The sequence below is a fragment of the Mirounga angustirostris genome, unplaced genomic scaffold, assembly GCF_029215605.1.
Source record: "Mirounga angustirostris isolate CCGP_5_RB_7025 unplaced genomic scaffold, mMirAng1.0.hap1 SCAF_9, whole genome shotgun sequence".
Classification (NCBI taxonomy): Eukaryota; Metazoa; Chordata; class Mammalia; order Carnivora; family Phocidae; genus Mirounga; species Mirounga angustirostris.
This window is the reverse complement of record NW_026991717.1, coordinates 35,531,925-35,553,223: the sequence shown is the minus strand read 5'-3', so window position 1 is coordinate 35,553,223 and position 21,299 is coordinate 35,531,925. Positions and strand designations below refer to the sequence as shown.

The 21,299-nt window shown below is 36.7% G+C and overlaps 1 protein-coding gene across 6 annotated transcripts in view; it reads left to right on the top strand.

The window, feature by feature from the left end:
* LRRC49 (leucine rich repeat containing 49) overlaps positions 1 to 21,299 on the top strand; it is a 171,986-nt gene that overhangs the window by 101,868 nt on the left and 48,819 nt on the right. For all 6 annotated transcript variants that reach the window (XM_064570223.1, XM_064570225.1, XM_064570222.1 and 3 more), the window contains 2 exons: positions 6,240 to 6,323; positions 11,065 to 11,228. In XM_064570223.1, the coding sequence (XP_064426293.1) occupies positions 6,240 to 6,323; positions 11,065 to 11,228 (248 nt within the window). The remainder of the gene's footprint in view (positions 1 to 6,239; positions 6,324 to 11,064; positions 11,229 to 21,299) is intronic.

Here is a 21,299-nt window from a genome sequence, read left to right as displayed (position 1 = left end):
TTGTTATCTCTGTTAAGAATGGCTTTTAGTCTGTAAAAAGTAGAAATAAATATTAAGATGAGGAAAGTGAAGCCTAGGATAGGTGAACAGAGAAGTTTGATCTAGAGCAGGGGTTGGCAAACTTTATCTGTAGAGGGTCTGATAGTAAATATTTTAGGCTTTGGGGGCCATACGGTCTCTATTGAAAACTACTGAACTCACTGTAGTGTGAAAGAAGGCATAGACACTACATAAATGAATGCGCATGGCTCTGTTCCAATGAAACTTTATTTACAAAAATAGGTGACAGACGGATTTGGCCTGTGGACTGGAGTTTGCCAGTCTTTGATCTACAGTATTGAATAAACGTAGTGAATAAATGGCTAGACCTTTGAAAGTTTTATCGGAGAAGCAGTGTAGAATAGTAGAGTACCTGCAAGGTAAGATGAACTAATCTGTCTTTTTATCATAGAAGGAAAGAATATAAATTTCACAAATCGTGACAGTAAACTTGATGCCGAGTATGAAGGAACTCGAAATTGGATTATTAGATGAGTTGTGAGTACTAAGGGGATTGGTCACTAGGAGGCAGCATTAGTTCACTAAAAACAATTCATCCTCGACAAAATTAATTTTCTATTTTAGCTTTTGTAAATAAGCCCTCTCAGAGGAGTGTTAGAGATAGTGTTTGGGTATTTAAGCAAAGCTTTTGACAAAGTCTTTTACGATACTGCTCTGAGTAAGATGTATGACAACATAGTGAAGTGAATTTGTGATTCGAGCGTTCCTATGGCACAAGAAGTATGGATTAATGCCAGCCTGTAGAAAAGTCTGTACTGGCGTGCCTTGAGGCTTTTTCCTTGGGACCCTTTGATTCAAGATTTTTGTTAATGACTGAATGAGAATATTTCTTTTATTCTGATAAAGTATGTGATTGACAGGAACTGGAGAACTTGGAGATGCTGATATACTGGTTAATCAAAACAGAATCCCAAAGTAGCTCAATAATCTACAGCAAGGTTTGGCAAACTGTAGCCTGTGGGCCAAATCCATCCTGCAGACTGTTTTTGAACAAGAGAAGAATGGTTTATATATTTTTAAAGCATTGTATTAAGAAAGTAAAGAAAAGAAAAACAACATGTGATAGAGATCTTTTGTGACTCACGAAGCCCAAATATTTACTATCTGGCCCTTTACAGAAAAAATTTGCTGACCTCTAGTGTAGAAAAACAAGCAGAATTTAGCAAGATAAAAATAGATACATTGAAAATCCTGATCTTGACTCCATGACAACAAGCAATTCTCAGCACAAATGCAGATTTATGTGAGATGGGACTTAGCAAATTAAGTTCAGATTGAGTTAATTGTGAGATATGATTATTAGAAGTTATGTGGTTTAAAAGAATATCATTTATCAAAATAGAGAATTCAGAAAAATAGACACAGTAGTCGCCATTTTTTTCTTCGATGGTCAGATTACACCTGGACTATTAGTGTTAGAGGGGTGACAACAAACTGGAGTATTTCCAGAGAACCTGGCACAATTCGTTGACAGAGGAGAAGACATAAGGAAGATATTACAGTGGTCTTCACATATCTTCACAACTGTCCATAAAAAAAAGAGAATAGACAGTGTATAGACAATTGTAGAATAGAGAATAGACATTGTATAGACAATTCTAGGATGGGCAGGATTTTTTCCTTTTAATTTCTAAGGCAGTATTTTGCTAACACAGACACTATTCTCAGAATTCTGAAATAGACACAGTTTCACAATTTATAAAGTTTTCACTTCAGACGCACATTCAGTTGGCTTAATATGACCTTGTTTACAATTTGCCCTCCAAAAACTGGAGCAGTCTGAGACAGAAGTGAGTTTTCTGTTGTGGCAGACGTTACTAATGCTTACTGATACATTTTGATCCTCCTCTTTTGGGCAGGTGGGAGATTATATTTCCCTTCCCCTTTGAACTTAAGTGTAGTTGTGCAACTTGCTTTGGCCCTTGAAATGTGAGCAGAAGTAATGTATGTAATTTTCAGGCAGAAGCGTTTAAAACCCAATGTGTGGCGCACTGGGTGTTATACGCAAACAATGAATCATGGAACACTACATCAAAAACTAATGATGTAATGTATGGTGTTTAACATAACATGATAAAATAAAATTTAAAAAAATGCAATGTGTAATTTTCACTACTTTTCTCCTGTGTGATGGCCATTGTGGGAGCATGTATTGAATTGAAAATGCCATTGGATCACAGCACCTGGGAATACTTAGGCACTACAAGGAGGACGGTTGCAGGGTTCTTTGCATGATCAAGAAGTAAACTTTTGTCGTAAGCCAATGTAAATTTTGAAGTTGTTATGGTATCATAACCTAGCTTGTTCTGGCTTTTCCCCCACCTAGTATTTAACGGCTTAATATCCCCGGGCCAAGAGAAGTCAGGTGATACGGCTTCCATCCTTCACTCTGACATTAACTAGGACCTAGAAAGATCAGTTTTCTCTGTTATAAAAAAAAAAGATCATTTGAATGAAAGATACGAACTGTCTCTTCTAGACAAAAACTCCGATTTTAAAGTCTGTTTTAATATTTGTTGTAGTCAAGGAAAACAATGTCTTTTATAACTATCTTAAAGTATATGGTTAAAAACCCACATTGCCATTTTTTTTTTTAATTCCACATAATAAATTACTGTGTACATTAGGACTACTATTATTTATTTGGAGCAAAACTTTTTCTTGTATAAAATATGCATTGTTTTAGGGCCTTAATAGTCTGCTAACAGAGTATAATCTAAGTTATCAAACACTTATTAAATCACTGTACTTATTAATTACTTTGAAATAATTTCTACATTTTATCTTCATAACAGACTGAAGTAAGGGAAAAAGATTTTTTGGTCCTAGATAGATCCTTTTGCTTTGCTATATAAAGGATATGGCTTTTATCCCAGAAATTGAACTATTATCATGAAGATGCCAGAAGTTTACAGTTTTTTTTCCTTCTTACCAACAGATTTATAGCTTATCTTTACAATTAGAGGTTTAATTTTTGTTTCCAAGTTTAGTTACTCTATAATTATTTGGGTTGAAATATAGTCATTAGATGTATAAATTCCTTAAAACACTCAATATTTGAGTTGATTTGGCATGTATCCAATTTTCTTAGGTTTAGCCTTCCTTTTAAAGTCCTACTGCCTTTAATAGAAGCTCAAATTCTTTTTGAAAATCTGATGAAATCATCCCTTAAGTATGTGTAGGACGTGATCCATACAGTTTCCAGTACTGTTTGAAATTGGCTCTTTGAATAACCAATCTGTTTCTAGTTCACATTTTATAGATGAGTCAACAATTGAACATCAATATATTTTGCTCTTTTAAAAAGTTTGTTCTGAAATAGGGTATACTTAATGGGTACCAAATCAGTACTTACTGAACAAAAGAGTTTAATATAGTTGTTAGTCCAGCTACGTTGTGAAGCTAGGAATCAAGCTTCTGAATGTCTTGAGTTCACCTCAGAAGCTCTGCTTAGCTTCGAACACCAAGAATAACTATTTTCCATATCGTAAAAGATTTTAAATTCACAAGTCACATTCAATTTCCATTCCCCTTAAAACAATTAAATCATATAGCAGATTACTATTGAGTTTTAACCTTTTTTATCTTCCTAAAATTAATAAAATACATTTAAACATGTCCTTATTATAAAAATACAAATTCCATTTCTCACAAGCTATGTCTTCTGGTCCTGATCTGGCTTTGTCACTAGCTGTATGACCTTGTATAAATTATTAACCTTCTCAGAGTATTCATTACCTTGTTTCTAAAATTAGAGTCTTCCAGTGGATGCATCTCTAGTTTTCTTTTTAACTTTGTGGTAATTTCTCTTTGTGCACTTTTATGTCCTTCTTTAGTCTAGGTCTTTTCTTTGTATTCAGAAGCATTTATAATGGCTCACCCCCTTGAATACATTTTCACGGCCTCTTTGTCCTTCCTTAATTCTAACATGATATATATATACTGGTCAGGGTAGGCTAGATGATGCTGTAGAAACAACTTCTCTGACCTCAGTGGATTAAGGCAACAAAGTTTATTTCATGTTCATACTGCCTGTCTGTAGTATGTATGTATATATGTGGTCTGGAAACTTTGCTCTGTGTTGTCTTCATTCCAGAACCAAGGCCTACGAAGTACCCACAATGTGGAGCTTTGCAGGTTCTATAGCAGAGGTGAGAGAGAGAACAGCTATCCCATACATTGTCTTTGAAAGCTTCCTCCCGAATAAACTTCCTCCAGAAATAAACACATGTCACTTTTGTTCATCTGACATTGGTCAAAGAAAGTCACATGACAGCACCTAACTGATAAGGGGCAAGAATTGCCATCTTACAATATTGCCTGGATGTGAGAAGACACAGGAATATTTGGTGAACAGCTGTTATGACTATCTGTCATGTTTTAAATCAAATGCTGACTTCTGGTAGGGATGGAAATCAGTGCCACACTTATGGAGGGCAATTTGTAAACATATCAGAAGTCCTAGAAATAGGTCTTCCATTTGATTTAGTGGTTCCAGTTTTAGGAAATTGTTGAACAGATATATGAAGATGTATATTTAATAATCAATTCTTCAAATATATATTTATTAACTATCTACGATGTACCAGGAGCTGACATGGTCCATACCTTCAAAGACATATTGGGGTAGGAGAGGGGAGAGAGAGTAGCAGAGATTAAAATGGAACAGGTTAAGTGATATAGTGGGGAGTATAGGGTGCTATGAAAGCATATGGGAAAATTTCTTCTGACCTGTTTTTCCATTACCTGATTCTCTCTTCAGCTGTGTACAGTATGCTCTTCAGCTCCCCTCCATTGGATTTTTCATTGCAGTTTGTATAATTTTTCATTTCTGTAAGAGTTCTCCTTCAAATGTGCTAAATTACTTTTTATGATTTCCTATCTCTGAAGATATATTCAAGCTCGTCTTTTAGGAAGGAATTGTTTTTCTCAAATTGTGACATCATTTTGAATACTTACAAATCTTTTGATACTAAAATTTTAAATTACATGTTTATAGTTTACTAAAATTTCACAATCTTTAGGGGAAAAAACATGATCCACACTGTGTATACAGATTGTAACTTGAAAAAATGTGTTTATTGGGCACCTGGGTGGCTCAGTTGGTTAGGCAACTGCCTTCGGCTCAGGTCATGGTCCCAGAGTCCTGGGATCGAGTCCCACATCGGGCTCCCGGCTCAGCAGGGAGGCTGCTTCTCCCCCTGACCCTCTCCCCTCTCATGCTGTTTCTCTCTCTCTCTCTCTCTCTCAAATAAATAAATAAATAAAATCTTTAAAAAAAAGAAAAAATGTGTTTATAGTTAATACTGTAAGGTGATACAGAAATGATAAGATATGAGTCGGTATGTTGGAATTATGACTGATTTTTGAAATTTTTTTTAAACTCTAATGTTATTTTATGGTTTTTAGAATTTATTTTTTTTATTTTTTATTTTTTTTTATTTTATTTTTTTAAAGATTTTATTTATTTATTTGAGAGAGAATGAGAGAGAGAGCACATGAGACGGGGGAGGGTCAGAGGGAGAAGCAGACTCCCTGCCAAGCAGAGAGCCCGATGCGGGACTCAATCCTGGGACTCCAGGATCATGACCTGAGCCGAAGGCAGTTGCTTAACCAACTGAGCCACCCAGGCGCCCTGGTTTTTAGAATTTAAGAAATTAGACTGACCAAATCAACTTAAAGATAATGTAAAAGTAATAATATTAATGGTGAATAATTTATTAATATCAATGGAGAGTTTTAAAAGGCTTTCATACTTGTTTTAGTATTTAAAAAGCTCTGGTTTGCATCCATAGGTCAAATAAAAGTTGTGAGAAATAACTCTTGTCATTTTTATCATTATAGTAGAAAGTTTTTAAGTCTTATATGTGAAACTGTAATACATGGCATACAAAGAAAAACTATGTAAACCTGCTTCCCTGTTGCTTCTTGCTCTTCTCATTCTATTTTCTTTCTTGTATTAGCTGGGTTCATCTCACATCAAGAGTTGGGAGTAAAGTTAAGAGCACACAGTTCTTTAGAATTGGGAAGAAAAAAGAAGAGGAAAAGACTAACTTTCTAGGAAGGCATATTAGCAAGTAGTATGCTTCTCACAAAGAAAACTAGATTTGTAGAACCAAAGAAATCGCATAGAAGAGGTTAAATACTTAATAATACTTGTAAACGTTTTTTGCTTTTAGGAAGAAGAAAGGCGTATGGCATCTGTTGTAGCCAAAAAGGAGGAAGAGAAGAAACGGGAAAGTTATAAACAGTCCTTGCTTAAGGTACTTTCCCTAATGTCTGCATGCATGTGCTCACACTCCCACTGCACTGAAGCTCGCTAGCTAGTCAGCTGGAAAAGCAGTTTCCCAACTTTGTAAAGTTTTCACTCCTATTGGTAGAATTTTTTTTATAAATAAATACCCTTATAATTTTCATAAGTTGCCTATAAATAAGCCTGTACTTGTGAAATGCAACAATAATGTACATTATAAAACACATGCGAAAGCTACAGATTTTAAAAGGAAGGGATAAAAAATAAAAAGAACACAAGTTACATTTTTTTTTTCCACACCAGTGCATCACCTTGTGGATCCTTGTGCCATGTGCACTTCATTTTGGAAACCACTGTAATCGACCATCATCTTTACTGAGATATTTTAATGAGCTCTGATGCATGGGTTTCTTTTTTAATAATTGCTCTTTAAATTTAAAAGCTTTCTCTATTAGCTTCTCTTATATAGAGGTGGTAAAGATTTTGAGGATTTAAGAATTAAAATTTGTTTTAAACTAGTTTTAAATGATTTAGCATATCATCATTTTCCTTAAATATTTCCTTTTAAATATTTTATATTCACATCATGACTCAAATAAAGATAGCTTAAAGTTTATAGCTTGTACTATGTTCTAAAACTAAGGATATCATGCTGATTGTCATGTAGGTGCTTTTCTTTTTAAAATGAAAATGCCAGGGCGCCTGGGTGGCTCAGGCGTTAAGCGTCTGCCTTCGGTTCAGGTCATGATCCCAAGGGTCCTGGGATCGAGCCCCACATCGGGCTTCCTGCTCTGCGGGAAGCCTGCTTCTCCCTCTCCCACTGCCCGTTTGTGTTCCCTCTCTCGCTGTGTCTCTGTCAAATAAATAAATAAAATCTTAAAAAAAAAATAAAATGAAAATGCCATTTAGAATTCAAAAGATGACTAGTAGGGATACAAAGTTGTACAAAATAAACCTAGGAAACAAGGGAACTTGGTGCAATGGAAATGTATATCTTGATAGGGGTATGGGTTACAAAGGTGTATGCGTTCCTCAAAACTGATCAAAGACTACTTGAATCTGTGTGTTTTACTCTATGAAAACTGCTCCTAAATTAACAAAACAGAAAAAGAACTTGATCCCAAGCCCTCTCAGCTCAGGACTACTACTTCAAAAGTATTTAGAACTCTTAACCTGTTATGATACAATTTTCTCATTTGCTGTTATTTCTAACCTCCTGACTCCCCCCCAACTTACCTGTTTTCCCTCATCCCATTAATTAGATGTACCTAAGCCCCTTCTTGATAGCTCTATCTTTTTATTGACTTAGCAAATAGAATTTTTAGTCTTTCCTCTATTGGAATATTTCTAAGGGTTGGTCAAAAACACACTTTGGTTTAGAGGAAATACAGTTGGCAAAATTTTTTAAATGTGTAGGTAGGAGCAAGATTTACCATTGCCTATCTGGTAAAGTTTACTATTGGTAAACTTTCTGAATGGTTCATTTGGAAAAAGTAGTAGAGTTGATTCTTGAAAAATATGAGTTTGAACTATGCAGCTGCACTTGTTACATGGATTTTTTTCAGTAAATACAGTACAGTACTGTAAATGTATTTTATCTTCCTAATGATTTTCTTAATATTTTATTTTCTCTAGCTTACTTTATTATATGAATACAGTGTGTAATTAATCTAACATACTAAATATGTGTTAATCAGCTGTTTATATTATTGGTAAAGCTTTCAGTCAATGGTAGGCTATCAGTAGTTAAGTTTTTGAGGAGTCCAAAGTTTTACACAGATTTGCAGCACCCCTGACCCAACCCCCATGTTGTTCAAGGGTCCACTATATTTCCTATTGTACAGCTGCTGTACATAAGCTGCCTAAGTGAATGAATGAATAAATGAATAAAAATATATAAGTAAATAAATAGACTAAAGCTCTCAGACCAAAAGAATACTTTTGTATGAGTTCTAGAGCATGGAAAGGAAGAATAAACAAAGAAACTCCATTGGTGATTTAGCTTTAAAGCTACCAGTTGAGCCTGGTGTTAGGCAACAGATTGCCCTTCACTCCACCTTTCCACTGAAATTTTTTTTCTTATATACCCAATTCAGATGCTGTTCACTATCAGCATTTTTGGAAATATGCCATTAAACATTTAGCCAACATGGTTTTTGCATGTTTGGAAAATTTTTATGAAAACTTCAAAAAATAGTGAATGCTTCTCTTGAAGTCACTAAATAGGACTCTTTAATTATGAGGGTTATTTAGCTTTAAATTTTTTTAATTAGAGGAGAAGCATGGGAAATCAAGAGACCTGGATTCTAGCCCTAGCCCAGATTTGAGATCATGATACCGAAGACCCTCAGCATTTGCTGGCTGTTGTTTCATTCGACAACACATACTGATCATTAAGAGAAGTGGGTGGGTAGTTATGAAGGGACTGGAAGAGTGCATTGACACATATCTTCTGTTACTTTTCTACCTTTCTGTTTTCCTTGCAACCTTGGAAATGAATGGAAGTGATAGTTACAGGCTATACTGGTATGGTATTGCTCGGACTATGAAGAGTAGACTCAAGTGGCAAAAGCTGCAAATTTGGAATCTTCTAAAATAATTATCACCTTAGCACAGACTTGGCAATGTATTGTTATGTAGCTTTAGAAACGTGACTATAACTGATAACGCCAAATGCATCCATGATCTTTGAGCGGAAGATTTCCTTCGGATACCCCCCTTCTGCCTTGCAGAATCTCTAGCCTTTCTCGGGCTTCTTTTTTTTTCCTGCACCATAGATACCTAGAGCCCTTATGTGGCGCCCTGGCCAGCCAGTGACCGACCCCCACCTGACCCCAGGCTGCACTCCTATTTTAAAATATGTCTTCCCTCTTCCTGGCCCCAGTAAAAATATCCATTCTTTTAGTCAACCTGGTGTTGATCTAATTTCAATAACCCAAATAAAGGAAGCTTAACTTTGGGGTGGGTATAGGAAAGTGTTTGTATTTTCAGAGTATCTTATAAATTTGCTAACATGCTCAGTGGTATAAAGATATTGTGTATCTTTTTTCTAAATACCGCTATATCTACCTCATTAAGAATATTTCTTTCTGCCAACTCCCAGTGAGCCAGAAAACCAAAGGCCCGAAGCCAGCATGACAGCCATCTGCTGTGAACTCACTGCCCCTGCCTCTTTCAAAGTGGCCTGGTACTGAGCAAAAATGACACTACTTAGGTTAAGAATTGGGTTGTACCAGTTATCTATGAATAACTAAAATAGAATTCCTTAAGGTAAGATGCCTTTTAGTGTAGATTTGGGAAAAAAAATTTTTTACAGTAGAATAGCAGATTCCTACTTGCTTTAGATAAGGAAGACCTACATAAAGTGTCCAAAAGTCTCAGAAGTAAATGCATATTAAGTATAACCCATTTAACAGTCAAATTTGAAATACCAAGCAATAGAAAAAGAACTCATGCTAAAAACATTTTTAAACACAGAAACAGAACTTTTAGAAAGTTTAGCTTTAATTAAGCTTTGTCATCACTTTTCATTCCTACCCAATGCCATTTTTCGATGCTAAAATTGTCGGTGTCCAAATATAGGCAGAGAGATGGAACTAAACGTTCGTTATTCTGCATGTGTATTTGCACTGAGGAAATGGGCAAAGAATTTTCCTAACCCTGACTCCGGAGGCAGCAGGTGAGGAGGGGTCGGCGTCACGCGGCTCATCTGTCCTTGGATGAGTTCTCTCAGTAAAGAGGAAAGGGAAGATGTCTGCTTTCAGCGCTCTGACCATATTGACATGCCATTTAAAGATGCTAACTTTCGATCATGGACACTTTACCAGAATATTGATTATTTTCCTTATCAATTTATATAAGCTGAGTAGAAACATTTCAACCTTGCACATTTTCTTTCAGTAGTGTAGATCTGCATTTCTCAACATATTTCTGTGAGAGCATGGAGCCCCAATACCTGAAGTCCGTGGTTCTCACAGTGAGGTCCTTGGGGCAGTAGCCTTAAGGACAGCCGGGAGCTTTTAGAAATGCAAATTCTCAAGCTCCGCCTCAAACACACTAAATCAGGATGGGGTGAGAACCAGCAATTGGTGTTTTAGTAAGTTCTCCAGGTGATTTGAGGCACCTTAAAGAAAAACCACTATCCTAAGGCATCCATTGCATATAATGAATTAACTAACTTCTTTTCTATTTATCTGGGATGGTACTAGTTGCCTAGAAATATTTCAACCTAGTACAATTTCTTTTCATAGTCTTTCTGTAACAAGTAGTTTTCAGACATTGTAATTCATTCTGTGAAGCTCGGAACATCGATCAATCCCTCTTCTTCTCCCCACCTTTCAACCAAGATTGTTCCATCATACTGGCCTGAATTATTGGGTAGGAAAATTAAGATATTATTAGTTTTCTTCTTGCTATGTTTAAATACCAAGGCATATAAATGTCTTTCAAATTAAAATCTTAGATAACAAGTGTAAAAATTTCTGTCAAATTAAACTTAGAGAGTGAATTTTCATATCTTCAGTGGGAGTAATTATTATTTGTGTGTAATTTTTTCTCTTTAAGGATGATAGACCACTGTTGAGATGTTTGAATGCACAGGGTAAATAAAGGCCACTTGTACTTTGAGGGTACTATTTGTAGCTACTTTTAAGGAATAGACTCCTTTTAAAAGTATGATAAGTAGTATAAACGATGTGTTTCGGGGATACCCTCCTGCTATAAAAGTTGCATTATATAATTCTTTTTCATAGGAGAAGAAAAGGTTAACAATTAACAACGTAGCTCGAAAGTGGGACTTGCAACAGCATCGAATACCCAATATTGCTCCAAATCAAGAGAGAAAAGTTCCTGACTCTTCTCAGGACCCTTCTCAGCTCCACGGAAGCACCGTCTCTGCATTTCCAGAGGAAACAGGGTATGCAGTGGTATTCTTTCTAGGTACCAGTGTCTTTGGAGAACTAAATTTGGAGCAGAAATGGCAAACCATTTCACATACAATTGTTTAAAAATAGTTTTCTTAAGAAAACCTACTGAGATCAGAATTTTAAATTTAAAAATGAAGACAGAAAAACTAAACATATAAATTGACCCCTAATGAAAACACCCTTCAGTGGTTTCCTGTTTTTCATAGGAAAAAAAAAAATCTCAATTACCTATTGTAGCCTAGAAGGCCCTCTACCCACCTCACCTCTTTCATCCCATCCCATCAGCCCCTGTTGCGATGCCGCGTTGTTGGCTTGCAGTTCAGTTACTCCCTAGCTCGGAGCCTTTCTCCTACAAACAGTTGTACTGTCCCCTGCCACTTCTTCCCTCCCCCTGACCTAGCTAACGCCAGCCCGAAGGTCTTAAAGTTGAACCTCCCATCCCTCGAAAAGCCTTCCCTAACTACATCCTGGAGACTCAGCTAGATCGGATACCTCTTACCTCTCAGTACTGCGTACTTCCCCTTATCAGCACTTACCATAACCATAATTAAATAACGAGTGGGTAATTAGTTGTTTCATATCTGTCTTCCCCACTAGAGTGTAAGCTTGAAGAGGAAAAGAAACCGGATTCTGATTCTTGATTGTCTTGACCTCTTTCATGTCCCCAGCAGCCAGCATGAAACCTTACTCCTAACTAGTAGTAATTAAGCAATTTTGGCATAAAATCTGAATAACTACTCCAGTTGTGTTCTATAATATCGATCTATTCCAGTGGCTCACAACCTCTTTTCTTCTATAACATATGTGTCACATAAAATATAGCCCTGGTTTATGAGGAAATCTGAGTACACTATGTCGATTTTACATATTTCTCTTCCTCTTAAGAGAGCCTATTGGAATCAAGTAAATGAGAGAGATATAAAGCATATATACCTTTATAGTTTATTATAATTTTAAAAACATATAATTTATACATTTGCATAATTTAAAACAAAGCCTAAAAATCAAAGATGAGATGCATTTCAGTTTTGTTTCATTTGATGAAGTACCATTATCTAGTGACCTTAACCAAATTCTGAAGCACAGTTCATACTAAATATAATGTACATTTTCTTTCAAGTTTTTAGGTCATATTCTTTAAACTTTTCATATACAAAGAACGTCATGAAGAAAATAACAAGAGGCATTAGACTGATATTTTGGAAGTTTTCTTGGAGTTAAAGAGTGTGACATATATTTAGACAAATATACTTCAAAAATTTTAGTTACAGGATTAATTCAGATTGATCAGTGTACTCCCTCCAGCTCACTTGGGTATCATATCCGTATGTTGAACTTCTCAGCTCTTTGAGCTAGCAAAATAAAGCAAAAAGAACAGAAATTTTAATTAAGTGATAATTTATATAACAAATATATATCATTCTTATATTGCCCTAGAGCTTTATTTAATATCATTTTACTTGATCAGAACTATAACACATAAGATAATAAATCATCACTTTAAAAATCATGGTATATCTCCATATTTTCAGGTCTTGTTTGGTATCCAGAGGGAGCTAATTAAGGAAGTGTTGAAAGATTGAAGGAAAATTCTGAGGAACTAAATGAGGTTAGAGACCATGAAATTGTAGCAACTATAGTCTGAATTGTCGAATGAGTATTCCAGGAGCACAGAATAAGTAGGAATAAGAGTAGAAAAGCTATATGTTTGATAAAGAGTAAGGAGAAAAAAGATCAAAGATAAAGAATAAAAAATTCAACTATAATGATAAAAGAAAGAAATGATGGGCCATATGGTCTAGGCTAGATTTTTAAAGTATGAAAAATAGAAGGTTGCCAACAGATTAGGAGAAAATTTAGTATTTCTAAGACTGGAAGTCTAAATGAAGTTGAAGATGAGAAGCATATGAAGGAGTGAGTTGAAATAGTGGGAATTTATGGTCAGAGTTAAGTTTTTGAAGTTGAAGCTTTAATTTAATTTTTATTTATTTTTTAAAAAGATTTTATTTATTTATTTGACAGAGAGAGACAGCTAGAGAGGGAACACAAGCAGGGGAAGTGGGAGAGGGAGAAGCAGGCTCCCCGCCGAGCAGGGAGCCCAATGCGGGGCTCCATCCCAGGACCCTGGGATCATGACCTGAGCCTAAGGCAGATGCTTAATGACTGAGCCACCCAGACGCCCCTGAAGTTGAAGACTTTAAAGGTGGAGCATACCTAAGAGCAATTTGGAGGCCATTATTGTGGCCATGGGAGTGGGTTGTTAGAGAAGAGTAGAAGTAAGAGTCATCAGAGAGAGATCAGTTGAAGCTATTATTGTAGATATTGAAGTTAGTGATGGTAGAGCTAGGTGTGGAACCGGGAACCAATTCAACAGTGCTCAGCCTTATCTCCTTCCAGTCTAAGTCATGTATCCTATACTCCTGTTACAGGGCCGTTCACTGTTCACGTTTTACTAGGGTTGGCAGCGACAGTGAGTGCAGAAGTGGCTTTGTTTATTAATTGGCTCTTTTACCTGGGAAAACGATCTCTAATAGGTATGGGTTGCAGACTGTTAATATGATCTTCCCTGCACTTTGAACTTTTCAGGCAGCTCATGGCCAAAAGTTCTGTGACCCTCTAAAATAATTTAAACTTATGGAGTCTTCACTTTTATGGTCTCAAAAACAAGCATTCAGTTCCAAGAGAAAGAGGAAGTATCTGTTAGTGAAAATCGTTATGCCTTGTAGTTACTGCCAAGAGTTTCAGAATTTTTATTAGAAGTTCCACAAAGTCAAAGGCCTTTTAAGCAAGAAGCACAAAGGAAGACTTTGGGAGAGATGGGAAAAGTGATGTATGTGTTCAGTGGAGAGGATGTGGAGAACAATAATGAATCATTGGAAAGGGATCCACAATTTCTGGCAAAAAATTTTTTTTTTACTGATGTAAGTTCACAGTGCCATGGAGACACCATTACATTATCTTGGTCTGACCCTTTTAATGACTTAAAAACTGTGAAGTCAAGGAGACAAAGATGATATTTGAAGTCAGAAAAATAAAACTCTAAAGGTAGTGAATTATTGGTAAAACTTAATGCAAAATTACTTACAACTTCTAGTGGTAATAGATAATTTCTTCAATTTAGTTTGTGGTTGTCTGATTCATGTAAAATCTCTTACATCAGAACGATAGAAATATTTCTAAAAGAGCTGATTATACCTTGTACGTGTATATACCAGGGACTCTTAGTGGAGCATCCAGATTGACTTCTTGAACTTGGAAATCCTTATTTTATACTTGAACTCTCCACACCATTTGACATAGTTGATACTGTTCATCTTGAAAAGCTCTTTGCATTGATTTTTCTGATAGCACATTCACCTGATTTTCCTTTTACTTATGTGGTTGATGTTTGTGTGTGTTTTTTAAAAATAATATCTTGCTAACTCCTTTTTGACCAGATCTCTACCTGTATATTATGTTTTCTCAACTTAAAAGATTTAGATAAACTTTTTGCTATAATAGATGAGGATTCACTCACTTACTTGTTATCCCCCCAACACTGTATACCTAGAGTTCTTTTATTGATAACTTTTGTAATTTACTATAATTAAATCTCTATTTCTTTTTCCATCTGCTATAAATATTAGCTCTCAAATTTGCATTATGCAAGATGCATCTACCCTTTACTTCTCCCACTTTTTTTTGCATTGCAGCTTTTTATGAGCTATATTTTTCTAGTTTCCCTTGTAATTTCTTCATTGACCCATTGTTTAAGAGTTTGTTAATTTCCATACACTTGTGAATTTTCCAGATTTTTCTCTGTTATTGATTTCTAGTTTTATTCCATTGTTTTTAGAGATGTTTTATGTGAGACTTGTTTTGTGGCTTAACATATAGTCTATTCTGAAGAATGTATCATGCACACTTGAGAAGAATGTGCATTCTAATGTCATTGGGTAGAGTCTTCTATGTATGTTAGATCTAGTTGATATATAGTGCTCTTGAAGTCCTCTATTTCCTTATTGATTTTTCTACCTAGTTATTCTATCCATTATTGCAAGTAGGGTATTGAAATCTCCAACTATGATTGCAGAACTATTGCTCCCTTCAATTCTGTCAGTTCTTGCTTTAGATATTTTGGACATTAAGTGCAATATGTTTATAATTGTCACGTCTTCCTGATGGATTGACCCTTTTATCGATATAAAATGTCCTTCTATGTCTCTTGTAACACTTTCTGACACAATGTCTCTTTTGTCTGATATTAGCAGCTACGCTAGCTCTTTTGGTTATCATTTGCATGGAATATCATTTTCCATCCTTCCAATTTCAGTCTGTTGTGTCTTTTAATCTTGTAGACAGCATATAGTTGAGTCTTGTTTTTTTAATCCATTCTGCTAATTATCACCTTTTAGTTGGAGAATTTAATCTATCAAATCCTGATAAGAAAGCACTTAATTCTGTCATTTTGCTCTTTGATTTCTGTCATATATATTTTTTGTTCCTCAGTTCCTCCACTATTTTTTTGTGTTCAAGGACTTTTTAGTGTGCCATTGTGATTCTCTTCTCATTCATTTTTTTTTAATTTTTTTATTCTTATGTAAATCCCCCTACATTACATCATTAGTTTTAGATGTAGTGTTCCATGATTCATTGTTTGTGCATAACACCCAAGGCTCCATGCAGAATGTGCCCTCCTCAATACCCATCACCAGGCTAACCCATCCTCCCACCCCCCTCCCCACTAGAACCCTCAGTTTGTTTTTCGGAGTCCATCGTCTCTCATGGTTCGTCTACCCCTCTGATTTCCCCCCCTTCATTCTTCCCCTCCTGCTACCTTCTTCTTTTTTTTTTTTTCTTAACATATATTGCATTATTTGTTTCAGAGGTACAGATCTGAGATTCAACAGTCTTGCACAATTCACAGCACTTACCAGAGCACATACCCTCCCCAGTGTATATTACCCAGTCCCCCCTCCCTCCCACCCCACCCCCCACTCCAGCAACCCTCAGTTTGTTTCCTGCGATTAAGAATTCCTCGTATCAGTGAGGTCATATAATACATGTCTTTCTCTGTTTGACTTATTTCACTCAACATAATACCCTCCAGTTCCATCCACGTCGTTGCAAATGGCAAGATCTCATTCCTTTCGATGGCTGCATAATATTCCATTGTATATATATACCACATCTTCTTTATCCATTCATCTTGATGGACATCTTGGCTCTTTCCACAGTTTGGCTATTGTGGACATTGCTGCTATAAACATGGGGGTGCACGTACCCTTTCAGATCCCTACTTTTGTATCTTTGGGGTAAATACCCAGTAGTGCAATTGCTGGATCATATGGTAGCTCTATTTTCCACTTTTTGAGGAACCTCCATACTGTTTTCCAGAGTGGCTGCACCAGCTTGCATTCCCACCAACAGTGTAGGAGGGTTCCCCTTTCTCCGCATCCCCACCAACATCTGTCGTTTCCTGACTTGTTAATTTTAGCCATTCTGACTGGTGTGAGGTGGTATCTCATTGAGGTTTTGATTTGGATTTCCCTGATGCTGAGCGATATTGAGCACTTTTTCATGTGTCTGTTGGCCATTTGGATGTCTTCTTTGGAAAAATGTCTGTTCATGTCTTCTGCCCATTTCTTGATTGGATTCTTTGTTCTTTGGGTGTTGAGTTTGATGAGTTCTTTATAGATTTTGGATACTAGCCCTTTACCTGATATGTCATTTGCAAATATCTTCTCCCATTCTGTCGGTTGTCTTTTGGTTTTGTTGACTGTTTCCTTTGCTGTGCAAAATCTTTTTATCTTGATGAAGTCCCAATAGTTCATTTTTGCCCTTGCTTCCCTTGCCTTTGGTGATGTTTCTAGGAAGAAGTTGCTTCGGCTGAGGTCGAAGAGGTTGCTGCCTGTGTTCTCCTTTAGGATTTTGATGGACTCCTGTCTCACACTGAGGTCTTTCAACCATTTGGAATCTATTTTTGTGTGTGGTGTAAGGAAATGGTCCAGTTTCATTCTTCTGCATGTGGCTGTCCAATTTTCCCAACACCATTTGTTGAAGAGACTGTCTTTGTTCCATTGGACATTCTTTCCTGCTTTGTCGAAGATGAGTTGACCATAGAGCTGAGGGTCCATTTCTGGGCTCTCTATTCTGTTCCATTGATCTATGTGCCTGTTTTTGTGCCAGTACCATACTGTCTTGATGATGACAGCTTTGTAATAGAACTTGAAGTCTGGAATTGTGATGCCGCCAGCTTTGCTTTTCTTTTTCAACATTCCTCTGGCTATGCGGGGTCTTTTCTGGTTCCATACAAATTTTAGGATTATTTGCTCCATTTCTTTGAAAAAAGTGGATGGTATTTTGATGGGCATTGCATTGAATGTGTAGATTGCTCTAGGTAGCATTGACATCTTCACAACATTTGCTCTTCCAATCCATGAGCATGGAACGTTTTTCCATTTCTTTGTGTCTTCCTCAATTTCTTCCATGAGTATTTTATAGTTTTCTGAGTACAGATCCTTTGCCTCTTTGGTTAGATTTATTCCTAGGTATCTTATGGTTTTGGGTGCAATTGTAAATGGGATCGACTCCTTAATTTCTCTTTCTTCTGTCTTGTTGTTGGTATATAGGAATGCCACTGACTTCTGTGCATTGATTTTATATCCTGCCACTTTACTGAATTCCTGTATGAGTTCTAGCAGTTTTGGGGAGGAGTCTTTGGGGTTTTCCACATAAAGTATCATATCATCTGCATAGAGTGAGAGTTTGACTTCTTCTTTGCCGATTTGGATGCCTTTGATTTCTTTTTGTTGTCTGATTGCTGTGGCTAGGACTTCCAATACTATGTTGAATAGCAGTGGTGATAGTGGACATCCCTGCTGCTTTCCTGACCTTAGGGGGAAAGCTCTCAGTTTTTCCTCATTGAGAATGACATTTGCTGTAGGTTTTTCATAGATGGCTTTTATGATATTGAGGTATGTACCCTCTATGCCTATACTCTGAAGAGTTTTGATCAAGAAAGGATGCTGTACTTTGTCAAATGCTTTTTCTGCACCTATTGAGAGGATCATATGATTCTTGTTCTTTCTTTTGTTAATGTATTGTATCACGTTGATTGATTTGCAGATGTTGAACCAACCTTGCAGCCCAGGGATAAATCCCACTTGGTCGTGGTGAATAATCCTTTTAATGTACTGTTGGATCCTATTGGCTAGTATTTTGGTGAGAATTTTTGCATCCATGTTCATCAGGGATATTGGTCTGTAATTCTCCTTTTTGATGGGGTCTTTGTCTGGTTTTGGGATCAAGGTAATGGTGTCCTCATAAAACGAGTTTGGAAGTTTTCCTTCCATTTCTATTTTTTGGAACAGTTTCGGAAGAATAGGTATTAATTCTTCTTGAAATGTTTGGTAAAATTCCCCTGGGAAGCCATCTGGTCCTGGGCTTTCGTTTGTTGGGAGATTTTTGATTGCTTCAATTTCCTTAGTGGTTATAGGTCTGTTCAGGTTTTCTATTTCTTCCTGGTTCAGTTTTGGTAGTTGATACATCTCTAGGAATGCATCCATTTCTTCCAGGTTATCTAATTTGCTGGCATAGAGTTGCTCATAATATCTTCTTATAATTGTTTGTATTTCTTTGGTGTTGGTTGTGATCTCTCCTCTTTCATTCATGATTTTGTTGATTTGGGTCATTTCTCTTTTCTTTTTGATAAGTCTGGCCAGGGGTTTATCAGTCTTGTTAATTCTTTCAAAGAACCAGCTCCTAGTTTCGTTGATCTGTTCTACTGTACTTTTAGTTTCTATTTCATTGATTTCTGCTCTGCTCTTTATGATTTCTCTTCTCCTGCTGGGTTTAGGCTTTATTTGCTGTTCTTTCTCCAGCTCCTTTAGGTGTAGGGTTAGGTTGTGTACTTGAGACCTTTCTTGTTTCTTGAGAAAGGCTTGTATTGCTATATACTTTCCTCTTAGGACTGCCTTTGCTGCATCCCAAAGATTTTGAATAGTTGTGTTTTCATTTTCATTGGTTTCCATGAATTTTTTTAATTCTTCTTTAATTTCCTACTTGACCCATTCATTCTTCAGTAGGATGCTCTTTAGCCTCCATGTATTTGAGTTCTTTCCAACTTTCCTCTTGTGATTCAGTTCTAGTTTCAAAGCAGTGTGGTCTGAAAATAGGCAGGGAATGATCCCAATCTTTTGGTACTGGTTGAGACCTGATTTATGACCTAGGATGTGCTCGATTCTGGAGAATGTTCCATGGGCACTTGAGAAGAATGTGTATTCCGTTGCTTTGGGATGGACTGTTCTGAATATGTCTGTGAAATCCATTTGGTCCAGTGTGTCATTTAAAGTCTTTATTTCCGTGTTGCTCTTTTGCTTAGATGATCTGTCCATTTCAGTGAGGGGGGGTGTTAAAGTCCCCCACTATTACTGTATTGTTGCCAATGTGTTTCTTTGCTTTTGTTATTAATTGCCTTATATAATTAGCTGCTCCCATGTTAGGGGCATAGATATTTACAATTGTTAGATCTTCTTGTTGGATAGACCCTTTAAGTAGGATATAGTGTCCTTCCTCATCTCTAATTACAGTCTTTGGTTTAAAATCTAATTTGTCTGATATAAGGATTGCCACCGCAGCTTTCTTTTGGTGTCCATTAGCATGGTAAATGGTTTTCCACCCCCTCACTTTCAATCTGGGGGTGTCTTTGGGTCTAAAATGAGTCTCTTGCAGACAGCATATCGATGGGTCTTGTTTTTTCATCCAATCTGATAGCTTGTGCCTTTGATTGGGGCATTGAGCCCATTTACATTCAGGGTAACTATTGAAAGACATGAATTTAATGCCATTGTATTGCCTGTAAGGTGACTGTTACTCTATATTGTCTGTGTTCCTTTCTGGTCTATGTTGCTTTTAGGGTCTCTCTTTGCTTAGAGAACCCCTTTCAAGATTTCCTGTAGGGCTGGTTTTGTGTTTGCAGATTCCTTTAGTTTTTGTTTGTCCTGGAAGCTTTTTATCTCTCCTTAAATTTTCTTTTTTTTTTTTAAGATTTTATTTATTTATCTGAGACAGTGAGAATGAGAGACAGAGAGCACATGAGAGGGGGGAGGGTCAGAGGGAGAAGCAGGCTCCCTGCCAAGCAGGGAGCCCAATGCGGGACTCAATCCAGGGACTCCAGGATCATGACCTGAGCCAAAGGCAGTTGCTTAACCAACTGAGCCACCCAGGCGCCCTCTCCTTAAATTTTCAATGACAGCCTAGCTGGATATAATATTCTTGGCTGCATATTTTTCTTGTTTAGTCCTCTGAATATATCCTGCCAGTCCTTTCTGGCCTGCCAGGTCTCTGTGGATAGGTCTGTTGCCAATCTAATGTTTCTACCATTGTAGGTTACCTATCTCTTCTCCCAAGTTGCTTTCAGGATTTTCTCTTTGTCTCTGAGACTGGTAAGTTTTACTCTTAGATGTGGGAGTGTTGACCTATTTTTATTGATTTTGAGAGGGGTTCTCTGTGCTTCCTGGATTTTGATGCCTGTTTCCTTCCCCAAATTAGGGAAGTTCTCTGCTATAATTTGCTCCATTATACCTTCTGCCCCTCTCTCTCTTTCTTCTTCTTCTGGGATCCCAATTATTCTAATGTTGTTTTGTCTTATGGTATTGCTTATCTCTTGAATTCTGCCCTTGTGACCCAGTAGTTGTTTATGTCTCTTTTTCTCAGCTTCTTTATTTTCCATCATTTGGTCTTCTATATCACTGATTCTCTCTTCTGCCTCATTTATCCTAGCAGTTAGCGCCCCCATATTTGATTGCACCTCATTAATAGCCTTTTTTATTTCAACTTGGTTAGATTTTAGTTCTTTTATTTCTCCAGAAAGAGTTTCTTTAATAACTTCCATGCTTTTCTCAAGCCCAGCTAGTATCTTTAAAGTGATGATTCTGAACTCTAGATCTGACATTGTACCAATGTCCGTATTGAGTAGGTCCCTGGCAGTCGGTACTACCTCTTGTTCTTTTTGTTGAAGTGATTTTTTCTGTCTTGTCATTTTGTGCAGAGGAGAATAGATTAATGAGAGAACAAAATGC